The sequence below is a fragment of the Dipodomys merriami genome, unplaced genomic scaffold, assembly GCF_024711535.1.
Source record: "Dipodomys merriami isolate MVZ:Mamm:240054 unplaced genomic scaffold, mDipMer1.0.p SCAF_188, whole genome shotgun sequence".
NCBI classification, from domain to species: domain Eukaryota; kingdom Metazoa; phylum Chordata; class Mammalia; order Rodentia; family Heteromyidae; genus Dipodomys; species Dipodomys merriami.
In genome coordinates this window covers 1,700,243-1,718,289 of record NW_027203248.1, presented here as the reverse complement: position 1 = coordinate 1,718,289, position 18,047 = coordinate 1,700,243, and the positions used below count along the sequence as shown (strand labels likewise).

The 18,047-nt window shown below is 34.1% G+C and overlaps 1 protein-coding gene across 4 annotated transcripts in view; it reads right to left on the bottom strand.

The window, feature by feature from the left end:
- Akap11 (A-kinase anchoring protein 11) overlaps positions 1 to 18,047 on the bottom strand; it is a 50,380-nt gene that overhangs the window by 21,911 nt on the left and 10,422 nt on the right. For all 4 annotated transcript variants that reach the window (XM_070026695.1, XM_070026694.1, XM_070026696.1 and 1 more), the window contains exons 2-6: positions 12,258 to 12,366; positions 8,748 to 8,864; positions 4,406 to 4,453; positions 2,882 to 3,016; positions 774 to 1,041 (exon numbers count right to left, since the gene is read on the bottom strand). In XM_070026695.1, the coding sequence (XP_069882796.1) occupies positions 774 to 1,041; positions 2,882 to 3,016; positions 4,406 to 4,453; positions 8,748 to 8,864; positions 12,258 to 12,317 (628 nt within the window). In that variant the 5' untranslated portion in view covers positions 12,318 to 12,366. The remainder of the gene's footprint in view (positions 1 to 773; positions 1,042 to 2,881; positions 3,017 to 4,405; positions 4,454 to 8,747; positions 8,865 to 12,257; positions 12,367 to 18,047) is intronic.

Below are 18,047 nucleotides of genomic sequence, written 5' to 3'. Positions count from 1 at the left end.
AAGCCAAATATCATGTTTTTACCTCATTTCCAGAATCTAGACTTAAAAGATATTATATTGTCCCTGGTTAAAATACAACATAGGACAATGTGTTGCTCTATATGGCGTTTCAAAAATAAAGCTTGCTAAAATTGTTTAAAGAACAGGGAAAAGATGGGAAAGAGAAGGATGTGTTTGATCATGTTATACTGTATGAGTGTGTATGTGTATGTGTATACCTATATTATAAAATATAGGAAATGTTACAGTGAAACCCCCCCTTGTATGATCAATATGCACTAATAAAATTATTATACAAATGTTAAATCAATGGAATAAATTGATATTAAAGCACAAAAATGTTTATTTTAACATCCTTTCTATACTTTGTGATTTAAAAGAAAGAATCATCCCAAGTAACACTTGGATGAAGATATGCCTTTTACTATTTTTATAATTTATAGATATCTGTGGAATGCTTATAGCATGCTATCATGCAAATGAGAAACCCTACTATGGTGACTCCACTGATACTTCTGATATCTGAACCTAGAAAGGTTGGCACTTGATAATGACATTACTTAAATACGAATAGAAAGAGCAAAACTAGAAGCCAGGTGAACAATAAAGGTAAAAACCAGATAAATTAATTCCTCAGATAAAAGGTTAAAATGTTTAAATCAGACCAAATTTTAACATAAATTTCAAATGAACAAATCTTCCTTTGAACCTTAAACTTAAACTTTCAACTTCAATCTATAATTTCTAAAAAATATCTAGCAAGAAAAACAAACCATCATCATGTGGCTTTGAAGTTTCTTCTTCTAATTGCTCAAAAGCTGTGACGAAATCATCCTCTATGGAAGACACAGACTGGTTAGTATCATCATCATCATCATCTTCATCAGTGATCTCAAGCTGACGCCTTTGATGCAAGAATGTGTCCAGGGTGTATCTTATACCAGTGGCATATTTACTTAGAAGACTAAAGATAAAATCGATTCTGAGTCTTGGTAATGTAGATGACACTCTCATAACACAAAGCATTCCAGAATGATGATTCTAGGAAAAGAAAAAAAGACCATAGAGACAATATTAATTTTAAATACAAAACATATTATCTGGTAGTGCAGCTCAGAAATACAGACTCAGAGCAAAAACAAAAGTGAAAATAATAATAACAAATAAGCATGAAGTGCCTGTATCCTGAAAGGCTCCCTTATTTTATAATATTTTTATATATTTATAATAATTTTATTTTCTCCCTCCTTTAATGTCCCACGTTCTAGTCTCTCCAAGTTTTCTCTTATCCATGTATTCAAATTCTATCTAATCTATTTAAATGCTATAGAACCTACTATGCATTCCCTTGGTCAATTAAGTTTCCTATATTACTATGAAGCCTTGTCATGTGTCTAATCATTCCCTTGTGTTATCAACTACAATGTAAACTGTCTGAGAACAGAAGCCAAGTTGTATTTCATTTTTTTGTCCCATTTTCCTGTAACTTTCAGCATGATGTCACTTTTTCTGTTAATTTTTTTAAAGAAGTTCCCTTTTATTTAAATTTCTCTAGCATTAAAGCTTATAATGTTTACTGTTGATTAAAAATACCAAGTTGCTAGATTTTCTCTTACATATTATTAATGTGATAAATATAAATATTGACAAATTATTTATTTGAAAAAAGTAGAAATTAAAGGCAATAACCATCCCTTAAATCACAATAAATATGAATAAAGCATATAATTATGGAACCAAGGTAAGCAGTTCCATTTTTATCAGTAGATCTCACAAAGAACAAAGCAGTATCTTATAATGGAATAAAAAAAATCCAAATCTTCAATCTATTGGTTCAGTTATAATGTTATGTCTCTTACAATGTAAAGCTTTTTTCTTTTATACATTATCTATTAGTAATGAAGTAAAGGTTGATTATAAAATTAACTCCTTGTATGAAATGAAATATTTTCTATTTTTTAATAAACATTTATCTTTTTAAAAATAATACATATATCTTTGGGTGATGATTTCACATGGAAAGTTCCTAACCAGAAAATGAATGAAGTATAGTCTCTAAATCTGGAAGTCTATAAATCTGGAAGTGGCTATAAAGAAGAAAAATCCCTACGCCTTGTACAAAGTGGAATGAAAGACATTAAAGAATCAATTTACATTAAAAATTAATATGAGTCTGGCACTTGTGGCTCCTATGTATAATTCTTCCTACTCAGGAGGCTAAGATCTTAGGATTGAGGTTTGAAGTCAGCCTGGGCAGACAAATCCTGCAGACTATTATCTTTAAAACTCGAAATTACAGACATAGTTCAAGGGATGGAGTACTAAGACATGAGCAAAAAAGCCGAGCAAGAGTATGGATCCCCAAGTTCAAGCCCTTATATTGTTACAACTAAATAAATAAAATGCACTTGCACATCACTTATAGAACCTCACAGATGGAAATCAAATTTATGAGCTATGACCAAAATTATACTACATTTCAAGGATATCAACATTTCTTGAGGTAGATTTGGGTTTTTTTGTTGTCTTTTGGGTTTTTTTTGTTGTCTTTTGGGTTTTTTTGGCCAGTCTAGGGGCTTGAACTCAGGGCCTGGGCAATGTCCCTAAGCTTCTTTTGCTCAGTGTTAGCACTCTACCACTTGGACCACAGTGCCACTTCCAGCTTTTTCTGTTTATGTGGTGCTGAGGAATCAAACCCAGGGCTTCATGCGTGCTATGCAAGCACTCTACCACTGAGCCACATTCCCAGCCCCTGTGTTAGATTTCTTATGAATACTATTACCTTTTGAGAAGGCATTAAAACAAAAACCTTCATCCAAGAAGTTTAATATTCCTGACCAAATATACTAAAACTTGCTCTGAAATACTCACTATAAATTACCTGATTTAGAGGACGGCTGTTTATATCTGATGTTTTACTTATATCCTTCATACAAATAATTTCATTTTCATTTAGACTACAGAAGTGGAGTGAATTCAGAAGATCTGGAAGTTCCAAAGAAACTGCAGCTAAATCCTAATTTAAAATAATACCAATAAGTAATACAATAGAATACTGTTAAAGTTACAATATTATATCCAAAAATCCTAAGTAGTACTAATAGTTTTATAATAATTCACATCTGCAGTTTATTATCCACAAAAAACCCATTTTTAATTTAAAAAATGCATACTAAAATCATTGAATATTACTATTACCATACCCTGTGAAACATATTTTAGTAAGCTATAGGGAATTTTAATATGACACCTCATATACCCAGAACAATTGGGAATTTAATATTTTTAGTCAATGTTAACCTATGAATCTTAGGTTTAACTCTAGAATTCTCTCACAGGATTCTTGCCTACTGGAAGTACTTCCTCAGAATTTAAATTTTTGCTTTGTAAAGTATAAGTCCATTTTTCTATTCCTCTTAAAGTTACTATATCAGACTCTAACTCAAAGTTTTATGAAGGCTAAAGAAAAAGAAAGCAGTTCTTTATCATTTTGTTTGCCTTTTCATGTAAATATTTTATCCAGCTGAAGAAATTTTCAAGTCTTTGACCCTTAAAGAGTACTTTCCTTTGTAAACATGGTTTTATCACTAACTGAAAGAAAAAGTAACAGAGAAACACTTTGGACTATTTCTCTTTCCAGCTAATATTCCCAATAATATATTCTCTGTTCCTTCTGACCAAGTGATTTTCTCCCAGCTAAGGTAACAAGACATACAACAGAGTTTTCATCCATAATCACTTTCTGGGCAGTATTCAGAAAGCTGTAAAGTTCCTCTGAATAATATTCCTAATGTTCCTCCTAATAGGAGACATTAATCTGAACAGGAAACTTGTAGCAATCAAATTCAAGCTGCAGCATGAAGAAGGGGTCCATAAGAGGAGCTTCAACCACACTTTCCATTGCTGTGTCAATTTGTTGATATTAAATCTCAAGTATCAATCCCTCTATGAGTGCCTAAAAAACACACTAATAAAAATTTTTAATATTTTTATTGTAAAGATACTGCACAGAGGGGTTACAGTCACATGAGTGAGGTAATGAGTACATTTCCTATCGAGTACTGTTACCCCCTCCTACTAATAAATTTTTTGCATTGGCTAATACTGACATTTTATAAATTTACTTTTAGAGTTAACTTTCTCAGCTGAAATATATACAAATTTATATTGTTGAGGTTAAATTATAAAAGCCATCAAAATGAGGGAAAATGTCACATACTACGTACCACACGAAAGGAAGAAAAGGTCCAAAGAATACTCCAAAGTTACCATATATTTTCACTTAATATTAAGAAGATACCAATAATTTAATGTACATTTAAGGTATCAAGGTATACTGTTCAGTTTCTAAATCTGTTCCAAATAATCTCCTGCTGTCGCTTCCAGTTCAATAAATTGGCCATACCTGTATATGAGCAGCATCTGTTTCTTCATTAAAGCCTAGAAATGTCACCTGAATAAAAAATAAAGCTTTTAGTTGTTGCAGATTGCTGATAGACCTGAGCACAGTAAAATGTGAAAATGCTGACTGCCTCAAACAAGGTAATTTTTTTCAAAGATTTCTGCAGTCTTTGAAATTCATCTATACCTCATCCACAACTTCCTCACTAGCAGGCTTAATCTGTTTTATCCCTAAACATATTATACCTATACCTACTTTCCTCTACTCATCCCTCCTTGTCCCCTTTTTTCACCTGCACTACTATCATCCTCTCCAACTTAGCCCTCTTGTCAAACCACCGCTCCACAGAAACATTCATGCTTCCTAGAGGAAAATCCTAACTGGGGTTAGAAGGCTTTCTGCCTTCACATAAATTCAAACCTATAGGTCACCTTCCTGGGTTTCAAACATCCCTACATATCCTGTATAGTTGTTTTTGTTTGGGGGAGTTAGTACTGGGGTTCGAACTCAGGGCCTCACAGTTGCTAGGCAGACTATTAGCCAGGAAGTGTACCACTTCAGCTAGGCCCCTTTTGCTTTATTTTTTTTTTTTTGATAAAGTCTTTTGTGTTTGCCATGGGCCAGCCTAGATCAACATCTTCCTGTTTACACCTCTCACACACACACATCTGAAATGACAAGCACATGTGTTTCAAGGGCTAGACTGGATTGCAATCTCAATAAATGAGATCACAGGCATGAGCTATTGCACCCAAGCCCCAAACCGTGTACATTCCTGCTTAAGGCTCTCAAAGCTGTGCCACTTTAAATCTGTTTTCCCTTAAATGTTGACATGCCTGACTCCTCCTCATTCTTCAAGTTCCAACTCCAATATCACCTTTTTATAAAGGTCTTCTCTGATCATTTATTTCATTTAACACCATTCCACAGAGTTTAGAAATACCTGATAGCATGGGGAAATGTCTCACTAAATAGAAAATTACAGAAAAAAATGATATACATTATGCAGACAATTTCACCTTATTTTTAAAAACATAAGTATGAAAGCAAGGCACTTTCACTTCTAGTATTATTTTTCATTCATATATATGTATATATGCATGTTTTCATTCATTATTATTTTCATATATATATATATATATAAACAAAACAGATTTGGGTTTGAACTCAAGGCCTCATGCTTACTAGGCTGGCAGTATATGCCTGAGTGTCTGAGCTCTATCTCCAGCACTGCTTTTTGCAGATTCATCCCTATTATCCTGACTACTTGAAAGGCTAAGAACAGGACAATTCTAACTCAAAGCCAACCTGAACTGGAAAATTTTTGAGAACCTTCTCATTCCAAAGCTGAGCACAATGCCATTTATCTGTCATCCGAGGTTATGTGGGAGTGTTAAGATTGGGAGCATCACAGTTCCAGAACAGCCCAGGCCAAAAAAGTCTGCAAGACTCCCTCTCATCAAAAGAAGCTAGATATGGTAGTTTGCATCTGTGATCCTAGCAAAAAGAAGCCTAAAGTAGGTGGATCAAGAGGCTCAGGTATGGGCTGGAGTTTGAAGTGAGATCCTCTTCTAAAAACAACTAGCAAAAAGCAGAGCTGGAAATACAGCTCAGAAGTTCAATCATATACTGCTAGCCTCGTAAGCATAAGGGCTTCAGTTCAAATGCAAATCTGTTTTGTTTATGTATGTATATAAAAATAACGAAATAATAATGAAAAATAATGAAAGAACATATATGCATACATGCATATATATGAATGAAAAATAATACTGGAAGGTAATGTAGAAAACCGTTGGCAGTGATTAACTAGCAATGGAATTATAGATGATCTTACTCTTTTCCTTTTTTCTAATTCATAGAAATCAGTGACAGTCATTTTTTTTGTTTTCAGTATTTCTCATTTTTCCATTAAAAATATGCACTACCTTTTTAACCTGAAAAGGTTATTTTTAGATTTTATATTCTATATCTACCACTGTAATAAGAATTTCTATCATTTTCAGGAAAATTAATGGACCAGGAAAAATTACCTTGAGTGAAGTAAGTCGGGCTCAGAGAGACAAAGAGAACATGTTTTCATGCATCGCAGTTAGAACTAAAATATAAGGGCTATATACATTTATCTACATACATGCAGGAGTAGGTTTCCATGATGTAGCACTTTTGCATAATTAACAGATAAACAAAATGAATGTTAGGTAGCTCAAACATAACTGAGAAGGTGGGGATTGAGGGAAGTGGAAAACCTATGGAAAGAGAGACACATAGTAGGCATATACAGTCAGAATATTTATGTATCCATGTGAAAATGGAACTAAGAATGATAGGCTAAGTGGGATAATGAAAAGAGGTGAAGAATGATGAAAAGGGTGATACTGATCAAGGTGCACTATACACATAAATTGACACGTTGAACTGAAACCCCCTTGTAGCACTATTTGAAGACAAAAGATAAATAAAAAGAAAATTTTATTTCCTGTATGATAAAATGACAAATTGTTTACTAAGCAATACCATGGCTAGATTGATACAATACTGAGTGACAGGAATGTAGATGCTAAATTATCAAGAATTAGGGAGAAACAGCACAATTAGCACATAAATCAATACCAAGTACACTCTGATCTTTCTGATTATTTCAGAAACAATTCAAAATGTTAGAATTACCTTGGGAACTTTATTCTGATTAATTATGGTTATTATTTCAAAGAACTGTTATTCTCTAGATATCCATGGAAAATACTGACCTCTAGAACCCTATTCTCACCTATGAAACTCCATGCAATTTAAGTTCCCTCCTTTATTTATTTATTTATTTATTTTTGGTGCCAGTCCTGGGGTTTGAACCTGAGTGCTGTTTCTGAGCTTCTGTGCTCAAGGTTAGTGCTCAACCACTTAAGCCACAGCTCCACCTCTAACTTTTTTGGTGCTTAATTGAAAGTCTTTCCTACTGGCTTCAATCCAGAAGCCTCAGATCTCAGCCTCCTGCATAGCTAGGATTACAGGTGTGAGCTACCAGTACCTTGCCACATAATATACTTTTAGTAAGAAATAAATACTCAAATAACAAATTTCTTTCTTCTTTGAGAGAGAAGCATGTCCTAAAGTAGGACAGAAATTCTTTTCTTATCTTTCAAGTTTCCTTTACTGACAACAAAACAGAAAACAAATTGAAATGAGATTTGAAGTTGTCGATTTCCCATGATCAGGGGAGATCTCATCCAGGAATGTAGACATAGAAAGGCATGTAGACAGCTAAAGACAAGAGCTATAAAACTGATAATGGCAGGACATGGGAGACTTGTCACACTTGGTAACAGCTGATTATATTAAGAATGGCTCGACTTTACTAAAATAAAGTACAAAGGGATAGCAAAGAAGATGAATCAAGAGCAACAGAAATGGAACTGATGAAAAAATATAATAAATATTTTTTATTATAAAGGTGATAGAGGGGCTACAGTTATATAAGTCAGGTAATGAGTATATTTCATTTTTTAACAGTGTCACCTCTTCCCCTGTTTTCTCCCAATTTTTTCTTTCCTGATCCCTCTCCCCCACAAGTTGTATAGTTCACTTTCAACATAGTGTCTAGTGAGTATCACTGATGCATTCTAAATTATGGTCACCTTCTTTAAAAAGACATGTAGTGGAAATTTTCTCAAGGAATATAAAAGAAAAATATTCCCTAGAATAATAATAATCAAGGCTCTTATTAGAAGTTTCGTTTTGAACTTTCATTTCAAAACAAATGTTTTAATTAACATATGCATCAGTTTTAGTCTGCAAAGACCCTATACACTTTTTAAAATTGTAGTACTAGGGATGGAGTCTAGAAACTATGCTAGGCAAGCTTTACTACTGAACTATACTACTCCTAGCCCCCCCAAACCATATCTCTTATCATTGCTAATATGATTATAATGGAAAATAGCCATTTTTTTCAAATTCTTACTCCTTTCAGAGATTATTTATCACTACCTTTAGCTTTAAAATAAAAGCATTGATACAGACAAGAAAATTAGTAATTCAAAAACTAAATATATTAAATAAGCACTTTTATGTTTCAGAACAGAAAACCTCAGGACTATAGTACAAAATTATAGAATTCAGGAGGAATCATTGAATACAGTGCTATCTACAAGTTCAATGAGTGGTTAATAACATCTATGCACTGAATTAGATATGATTATAGTACATTAAGACAATTATGTGAATGTTCTAAATAGATATTTCTAACACATATAATAAAGAGATTTTAAAAATAGGTCAAACAGTCCTAAAAATGCATGAAAATACACTGTGTTTTATTAAGAAAGGTTTAGAAAGGAATGTGTCAAACCTCTGTTAAATTGGCATGTTCATCCTGCCTTACACAGTCCTCTATTGATATACTGCACAGTTCCTTCTCACTTTCTAATAAAGACTTCACAGATTGGAACACATCTTCACTGAAGCTCTGAAAAAAATTCAAAAAAGACATACTTATTTTTTTTTTAATTCTAAGGCAAGGAAGAGATCCTGAAGATGCTAAGTTTTAGAAGTCACTCATTCTTCAATTCATTCATTTGGCACCTTGTGAACTCCATTCAGCTAAGAAAAAAGATATATTCAGGTGAAAAAGCTTAAGTTGAGTTTTATGTACCCAGACAACACAAATAAATCAGAGCCAAAAAGTTCTGGAAGACCAACCCAATCCATCAGGCTCCCTGTTTACTTACTCTTATCCAATGGTAAAAGGAAAAGAATACATATGGATTTTCAAGTCACATGCAGAAAAGAAGCAACAATTTATATAATGATGAAATTTTAGAGCTGCAGGAGGGCACACTAGCAAGCAACAATGATTACTCTAAACAAGTCAGAGATGGAAAAGCAGTGGTAACTGAAAATAAGGTCTTAAGTAACTGTATGATGAAAATGAGGTGGGAGAGTCTACATTTGGGGGACAGCGATACCACAATTGCAAAGGACTAGAGGACAGGAAAATTTATATAAAGTGAGTATTATAGTCAGACATGAAGAGACCCCATTAACTTCCTTCCAACCTCATTTATCATACTTTCATACCCCATTCCCCTTCTGATTTGTTGATCTGCTCTCTTCCTTTTGTCCCTGCTCCTCAGTATCTTACATTCAACCCATCTCAAACTTGTAAAGATTTTTCCTATCCTTTAGTCATAAAACCCTTTCAAACTTCCTATTGTAAAGAGATCTTTTCATCTATACCATATACATATCACAATTACTATTCTCATAACTATTTCTTTTCTACCTATTATACCAAATTATTGAGGCTAGACATTGTATTTCACTTAATTTGATTCCTCAGATTTCAGAACCTCACATCTATATGAACTCAATAAACAGCTGCTAACTTTTAATACGTTAATTAATGCTATTTTTTTATGTTTTTTATTGTAAAGATACTGTACAAAGGGGTAAGGTAATGAGTACATTTCCTATCAAGCATTGTTATCCCCTCCTTTATCCCCTACCATCCATTCCTTCCCCACCTCCCCAACTCTTCCTCCCTCACCCCAAGTTGTAAAGTTTCAACATAGTGTCTTATACATCTCATTGTTACAATGGGTCAACCTGTATCCTTGTTTCAGCAATTAATGCTGTGTTCTATGAAAGAAATACAAATATGAAAGCACAGAATTTTTTAAAAATCAAGATGTAATGTTAAATTTCAATGTGACCTTTCAATATGAACCAGGAAGTCTTTAAATACATGTATTATATTTTTCCATTTGAAAGTTCTTAGGAGCTATGACCCTCAGAAGCAATAAGCATACCAAGTACCCAGATTTATTTCCAAATGCGAATCACCAATTAAGTAAATGAAAGCTCCTCAGGAAACAAAGGGAAAAAAATGGCTGGTTCTACATTCGAGAAAGAGAAAGCCAGGTGAGCCCATAACATCTAACTGTGGTAGAACACAAGGAAGGGCTCAAAGTCTAAATTCCTCATTTCAAAAAAACACAGAGGCCCAATTATTCTGGCTGACCAAAATGGGGATAATTAAGACATTTTAAAAAATGGTAATGGATTGCAACTCCTGAATTTAATCTTCGGAGTACTCTTTATTTACCTATAAATGCAAGCTAACAAATATGAATGGATTAGGAAATTCTCTCTGTAACTCTGTGCAACAGAACATCTTCAACATTTAAGCAATTCAATTTTCATTTATGAACAGAAGTTTTCATACTAAAGAACATAAAGTCTAAACAGTAATAAAATGATATATAAAATCTGAACTTGAACTTGAAACTATCTATATAAGTTCATGATACTGTAGAACCAAATAGCATTTCCAATAACCAGATCTTGATTTCTAAATCCTTTTGAGGGCTATTTGAAAAATAGCCAATTTCAAGTGTGATGAAATGAGTGAAATCATGTCACCCTATACACCAATAGGATGCAGCCAAAAAGCAAGGAAGCAAAGAGTTGTAAGCCGAAGACTAAAGGAGACAGCCACTTGCTAACAGGAGTTCCTACATACTTATTTGGGGACAATTTGGGCAATGATACACAGATAGATGGATAGATGACTATATACAAATAAAATATTGTAAAGCATAGAATTATAAATCCATATATCCTGAGAAATACTAATAAACAAATGAGAGATTGTAAATTTACTTATTACCAGTGGAGGTGACTAAACTGTATCATTAATTTGAAATTTGGTAATTTGATGACATTTACCCTTTCCTCATCCACTTACCTGAATTACTTTTCCTCTGGGTATCATAAGGGAAGACAGTTATCAAAAGGGAGCAGAAAAGAGAAACACTGAGAAGAAAAACACTGTGTTGAAACTCCAAGGTCATCCTAACAAAGATTAAAGTCCAGGAAAAGGGCCAACAAAGACTGCTAAACATCCCCCAGTCTCCATCCTCTCTCCTGCCTTTTAGTGGTACCCTCAGACTAGAAGAAAAAAATGCTACTTTATTTGTTCAATACTGGTTTCCCAACATGCATCATAGGGCCTGACTTAAAATAAGCACTCAACACTCAAATTCCTATTTATTAAATGAAAGAATGGTCATATTTTACATATATTTGGGGTAAAGCCAAAGTATATAGGTAAGCTTGCTCTTGATGGTCTATATTCCAAATAAAGCAGAAAACAATTTACTGAAAAGAAGTGGAAAGGAGGCAGTGCAATTTAGGAAATAAAGATTTTGGGAAAAAAATCATTGTGGATATGATGTCATATTGCTATTTTTATACATGCCTATCTGTTGCATTTTAATGTTTCCAACTTAAACAATGTGGTCATTTAAAAATTAAATAGGTATGGAAAATTTTTTTTAATTTTATTTTATTTGTGAACATACTGTACAGAGGGGTTACAATTACATGGGCAAGATAATGCATACATTTCTTACCAAGCATTGCAGCCTCCTCCTTTGTTTATCCTTCACCTCCCTTCCCAGACTCCCCCCGCCCCCCCCCACCAATCCTTCCCCCCCCCCCGCTCCCCCCCACCGACATTGTAAAGCTCCTTTTTGACATGACAATTTGTACTTCTCATTGTTGCAACAGGTCCACCTGAATCCTTAAATGACTTGTTTTTCCCCATCTCCTCCATAAGTTATACTGACATCAAATATATTGAAAGCTGGGGTTATACTGTGGGGGAGGGACATACAAAGCAATAAAGAAATAAACTTATAAATGCGTTAGAAACACATGCATGAAAGAAAAAAAACATTAAAATACCTATCTAAGGATTCATTTTCCTAACATCACATTATCTGACAGGTATGGAAATTTTTTAATTCAACCTTTTTATTAAAACTTTCACTGAAAGAAACTAATAGAAGGAACTTACTTTTCTGACAGATGCTCTAGTCTTCATATGACTCTTCCTGAAAGGCTGGAAAGTCGCCATAATTATATTACTATGTATGTAATCACTGAAGAATAAATTCACAAAACACCTAAAGAAAATGTATTAAAAAAACAACTTAGTATCTTAGAAACTGAAGCAAGCATTTTGTGCTAAATTAATTTCTTTAAACTCAAGCATTAAAAAAATAAAAATTCAGCCCTTTTACTGATTATATATATGTGTATGTATGTAGAGAGATACATACATATACATACGTATATATGAGAAAAACAGGTGAGCATATATTAGTCATTTAGCAGAATATAAAATTATTACTACAAAAATCTTATTTGGGGTTTAAAAATGATAAACTACTATACATATCCTTTTTCTGTTCAATCCCATTGCCTCTTTTCACTGCAAACCTTATTTGAAAACCTTTTTAAATCTTAGATGCCACACTCACACACATACACACACACACAATTCCAGCTTTTCTTACTCCAAAATCACTCAACTCTATTACAACAGTGAATGATGCAGTTTTATCTGAGTAAACACTCAGAAGTACTACAATTACACAATGAGAATATGTATAGATACAAAATTACACAGATGAACTAAAAAAAATCCTTCACAGAGAAGTTTAACAGCATACCAATGCGAGAATTCAGAAATCCTCAAGTTCAATGATTAACGATATCTTAGCAAGCACAAGAACATCAGATAAACTCTAAAACTGGTAACTTTTCAATGATACTTTACTAATGGCTTTTAAGAACTTAAATCAACTCAGGACATTATTCAATCAATATCTGTATTTGAACGATAGGTCCTAGTCCATTCATTTAGCATCTATACCTAAGGATTCAGGAGAGACAGCACAGATAAGGTACTCCTGGACTTTGCAGGTGGGGGAACATTTCATTATAGTACAGAGTAAGTAGGAGTAAGTTCTAAATAATCAAAACATTTATGCCAAATATTTAAGAACTGCTTAAGTAGTTTCAAATATATTTGGTAAATCAAACTATTCTTATCAAGGATTGCCTATTTGAGGTTTCTAAGACATTTTAGTTACTATAAATTTATACTATGAAGAGATTTATGCAAAAACAAATTCAAAGCTCAAAGCTTATAATCCTAGCTACTCAGGAGACTGAGATCTGATGATCAAGGTTCAAAGCCAGCCCAGGCAGGAAAGTTTATGAGACTCTCATCTCCAATTAACCAGCAATAAGCTAGAAGTAGAGCTGTGCCTTGAGTAAAGTAAGCATCAAAGGTCATATACAGCACCCAGTTCCTGGGTTCAAAGCACAAGACCAGAAAGACCAAAAAAAAAAAAAAAAAAAAAATCAATCAAGGCCCCCTTTAGAACTAAAAAAAAAGTTCTAATTTTCTATGATTTTCACAATAAACATAATTATGTGAAAATCAAATGGAACTACTTCAAAGAGAGAACTTTGAGAAGTACAAAATGTAAGCAAAAGAAAAACTAAAGTACCTATGGAACAAAATGATCAAGAGAACCAAAACTATCAAGCAAGCTTTAAGTATAAAGGTTTATGTGGACAAAGCAATAAAAGTATCCTTTTATTTGTATTGTACTAACTTAACTCTTCTTCCTTCCCACAGTACTCTTTTCCACTGCCTCATACTCAGAGGGCAAAGCAACTTATCCTAAACTTCACATAAAACACGAAATACAAAAGCCCACTCAAGAGTTCAAGAAAGGCAAAATCTCTCAAGATCAGCTCCTAAGTAAAACCACCTTTCAGGAAAGCAATTTTGTAATGCCTGTCAAAACTAGGAATATATTCCTACCCTCTGACCTAGCAATTGTACTTTTGGGAATTAGTCAAAACAAATAGTGATCCTGGAGCAACATCTAAGGTTCTAAATTAGAACTCATGATTAAGTGCTGGCTAAGAGGTTTACATTAACATCTCACTGTAACCACCCAGAATCCTGAGACAAGGAGAAAAAGTTAAGTAATTTTCCCAGGCCCAAACAAATCCAAATTTTCTAACTCTGGCACCAGAGACAATTAACCACTCTTCCACTGTACTTAAAGGTTTAAGAAACTGTTATCTCACTTCATAATAGAAATAAGAAACAGGAGAGTAAATGGCTTTCAGTTTACTTCATCATGAAGCAATAGTAGTCATTAAGAACAACACAGACATTAGGCCAAGCACAGTAGCTCAAACCTATAATTCCAGCTACTTGGAAGGTAGAGATCATGATGATAATAGTTCTAGGCCAGCCTGGGCAAAACTAGAGCTCATTAAAATCAATAAACCAGACCTGATGGTACATGTCTGTAATCCCAGGGGCATAAATAAGAGGCCCATGATCTGACACAATACCCTACCTGAAATAACTAACATTAAAAAAGGGAGCCAGGTGCTGATGGCTCTTGCCTGTAATCCTAGTTACTCAGGAAGCTGAGATATGAGGATCTCAGTTCAAAGCCAGCCTGAGCAAGAAAGTCTGTGAGACTCTTTATCTCCAATTAACTACCAAAAAAATGGAAGTAGCACCGAGGTTCAAAGTGGTAGAGTGAAAAAGCTCAGAGACAGTGCCCAGGCCCTGAATTCAAGCCCAAGACTGACAGGGCTGTGAGCATGGCTCAAGTGGTGTACAGTGCCTTAGAAGGTGGCAGGAAGCCCTGAGTCTAAACCCCAGTACAAAAAAGCAAAAAACAAAGGTCAGAGAGATGCCACATAACATCTTTGTTTTCTGAGTAGTTTCGAAGTCTTGACTGAAAAAGGAGTCAGGAAACGAAACAGGAACAGAACTGCTTTGAGTAAAGTCAACTGCAGTAACTCACTGTAGCTTTTCCATAAAATTCACTGGCTTTCAAGCTTAACTGCCTACCCTATGGTGTGATGTGCCCTGAGGCAGAAAACACAATTTCAAAGGAATGTTGAGGGAGGCCTAGGTGCTGAGATCCTGCAGGTGACAAGTAAATCAGGGTCTCTAGTTCCCCTTGAGGGGCAGGCCCAACATCCTATTCAGTCAAGAAGTAAATTCAATATAGGATGTATGAAAGAACACAGCGAACATTTAAAAAGAAAAAACACATGCAAAAAGAAAACAAAAACAGGAGTTGGAGGTATGACTAGGTAGAGTGCCAGCCAATTAGCAAAGCATCAGATACCAAGTTTGACTCCTGGTCTCACAACAACATACATATATCAGATACCAAGTTTGACTCCTGGTTTCACAATAACAAACATATATAGATAGATAGATAGATAGATAGATAGATAGATAGATAGATAGATAGATAGATAGATAGATAGATAGATAGATAGATAGATAGATAGATGTTCCTCATCAAATTCTCATAATCTAATAATATTTCAATGGTTTTATCACTACCTTTAATATGAAACTAAGTGTCATTTCCTATTTATACCATGCTTAGCTCATGGAAGAAAAATAAAAAAAACAAGTCTATTAAACCTACACTGCCACTTTTGAGTTTAACTTTAAAATGTTCACAAAGAACAATCTACCAGAAAGTATCTGTGCAACCTACAAGCAAATACCATGAGATGTCATGACACACTTACAGTAAACTATGGGGAAAAAAAATTGGGAAATGATGCAGACAGATGGGGAGCAGCAGGTAGGGTAAAGTTTCCTTATTTATAGAAAGGTAAGAGTTCTAGGCAAATTGCACAAGAAGAGCAAAAATACAGGATTTTCCCATTATTACAAACTTCACTTCATGCTATACTGTGCCCTCTTCTGGGTAAGTAAACAAGAATTCTGAGCAGGAGGTAACTGTGTTAGTTAGTATGGCTATAGTTAAGAATTAAAAGTAAACCAGATTTGAAGAAAGCATTTGAGAGACAGTTCAGATAGAGTCAACAACTGCGTAGTGAGGGGCCAGACCTCAGGAAAGACCCCCAAACTACAAGCACCATCATTAACAAGGGCAACTGCTTTAAAAAGAGCAATAGGAAAGCACTTAAAAACAACTTTAAGTGCATTTAGTATGGAAAATGTTAAAAACAGATTTAATAGAAAATAAGAGGATGTAAAAGAATGAACACAATTCACAGAAACTATATAGAAATTTTATATGGCACTTTGAATATACACATACCCTTTGATTTCAAGATTTTACTTCTTAAAAGTTATTCTACCCATTTGCACAAAATTCACAAAGATATGTAAAATAATCTTTATTGAGACAAAAAACTAAAAAACTAAAAATAATGTATGAGTTCATCAATTCAAATTATATTTTCTTGACTCAGTTGGACAAAGTGAGTTTAAGTTACACATACAAACTGCTAATGGTATGAACCATGTTCTCTCATTTGTGATTAGAAACACACTTGTACATACCTTCAAGGAGGTACATAAACTGATGTCAGAGTCATCTAAGACAAGGACTTTAAATGTTATCTATATTATGGGGGATTATAAAGTATTAATAAGGTTGGTTCCAACACAAATATATATATATATATATATATATATATATATAATACAAGTATGTAGATGTATATATTATGTAATATAAAAGAGAAATGAGTACTGTGGTTTTATCTAGGCTGATACAATCATACTTGTTTTGTTTTTCTGTTTTTGGTCTGTGTACATATCTTCTTTTCCTCATGCAACTACTCTTTTTTTTTTCTTTTTTTTTGCTTATGTGGTGCTGAGGAATCGAACCCAGGGCCTCAGGCATGCAAGGCAAGAGCTCTACCACTGAGCCACCTTCCCAGCCCCCTAATGCAAATACTCTTACAATAAAATAATATTCTCAGCCAAGTGCAGTGGTGCACATCTGTAATCCTAGTACTAGAAAGAGGCTAAGGCAGGAAGACCATGAATTTGAGGCCAGGCTGGGGTTCCCAGAAAGACCTTGTTTCAAATTTTTAAAGCAATCAAATAATATGATATGTGTGTGTATATGTGTGTATATGTATGTATATGCATAAATAAATGTGTACATGTATTCCTTAGATCTTTCTGCCTCTCCTGGCATAAAAAATGTTCAAATCATCATCATCTACTTGGTTACTAAGTCTTCAGTAACTGGAATTAACCATACTAAGGAGTATGAAACACTTTTCCAGCGTTCTAGCAACAATTCTGTTCCATTTTGTCTTCACTCCTACTGCCCTAATTTGCAAACTTACAGACAGACAGTTTTCTGGTTTAGGTTTGTTTGTGCTAATACTCAGGCTTGAACTCAAGTCCTCAAGCTGTTATTCAGCTTGCTTGTTTATGGCTGACACTCAACTACTAGACCCATGGTTGCAGTATAACAGTTTTGCTTGAGTCCCATAGACTTCTCTGCCCAAGCTGACTCTGAAACCACAATCCTCCTTCCAGTGCTCAGCCTCTTGAGGAGCTAGGATTACAAGCATGAACTACGGACACCAGACTGTTTTTGTTTTATTTAAGTGAGACAGGGTCCCATTAGGTAGTCAACATAGCTTCAAACAAATCAAACAAATACTCCTGCTTCTGACTCCTAAGTGGTAGGATTACAGACACATGGCATCACCATGCTCCACTAAATCAGTTTACTTCTATAGCACACACACTGAAGGCCACATCGACATGAAAGTCATTGTAGAAATCTGTAAACAAGTATAATTTCTGATTGAAAAAACATGGTGATTCTCTCTAATTATATTGGTTTATTTCCCTAAATTCTTAACTTCATTCTCAAATACTAGTATTTCTTTACCTTCATCATCCTCTTTAGTTTTTGTTCAATTTGTTTTATTCCTGGTTTGAACTATGGAAATAATTCCC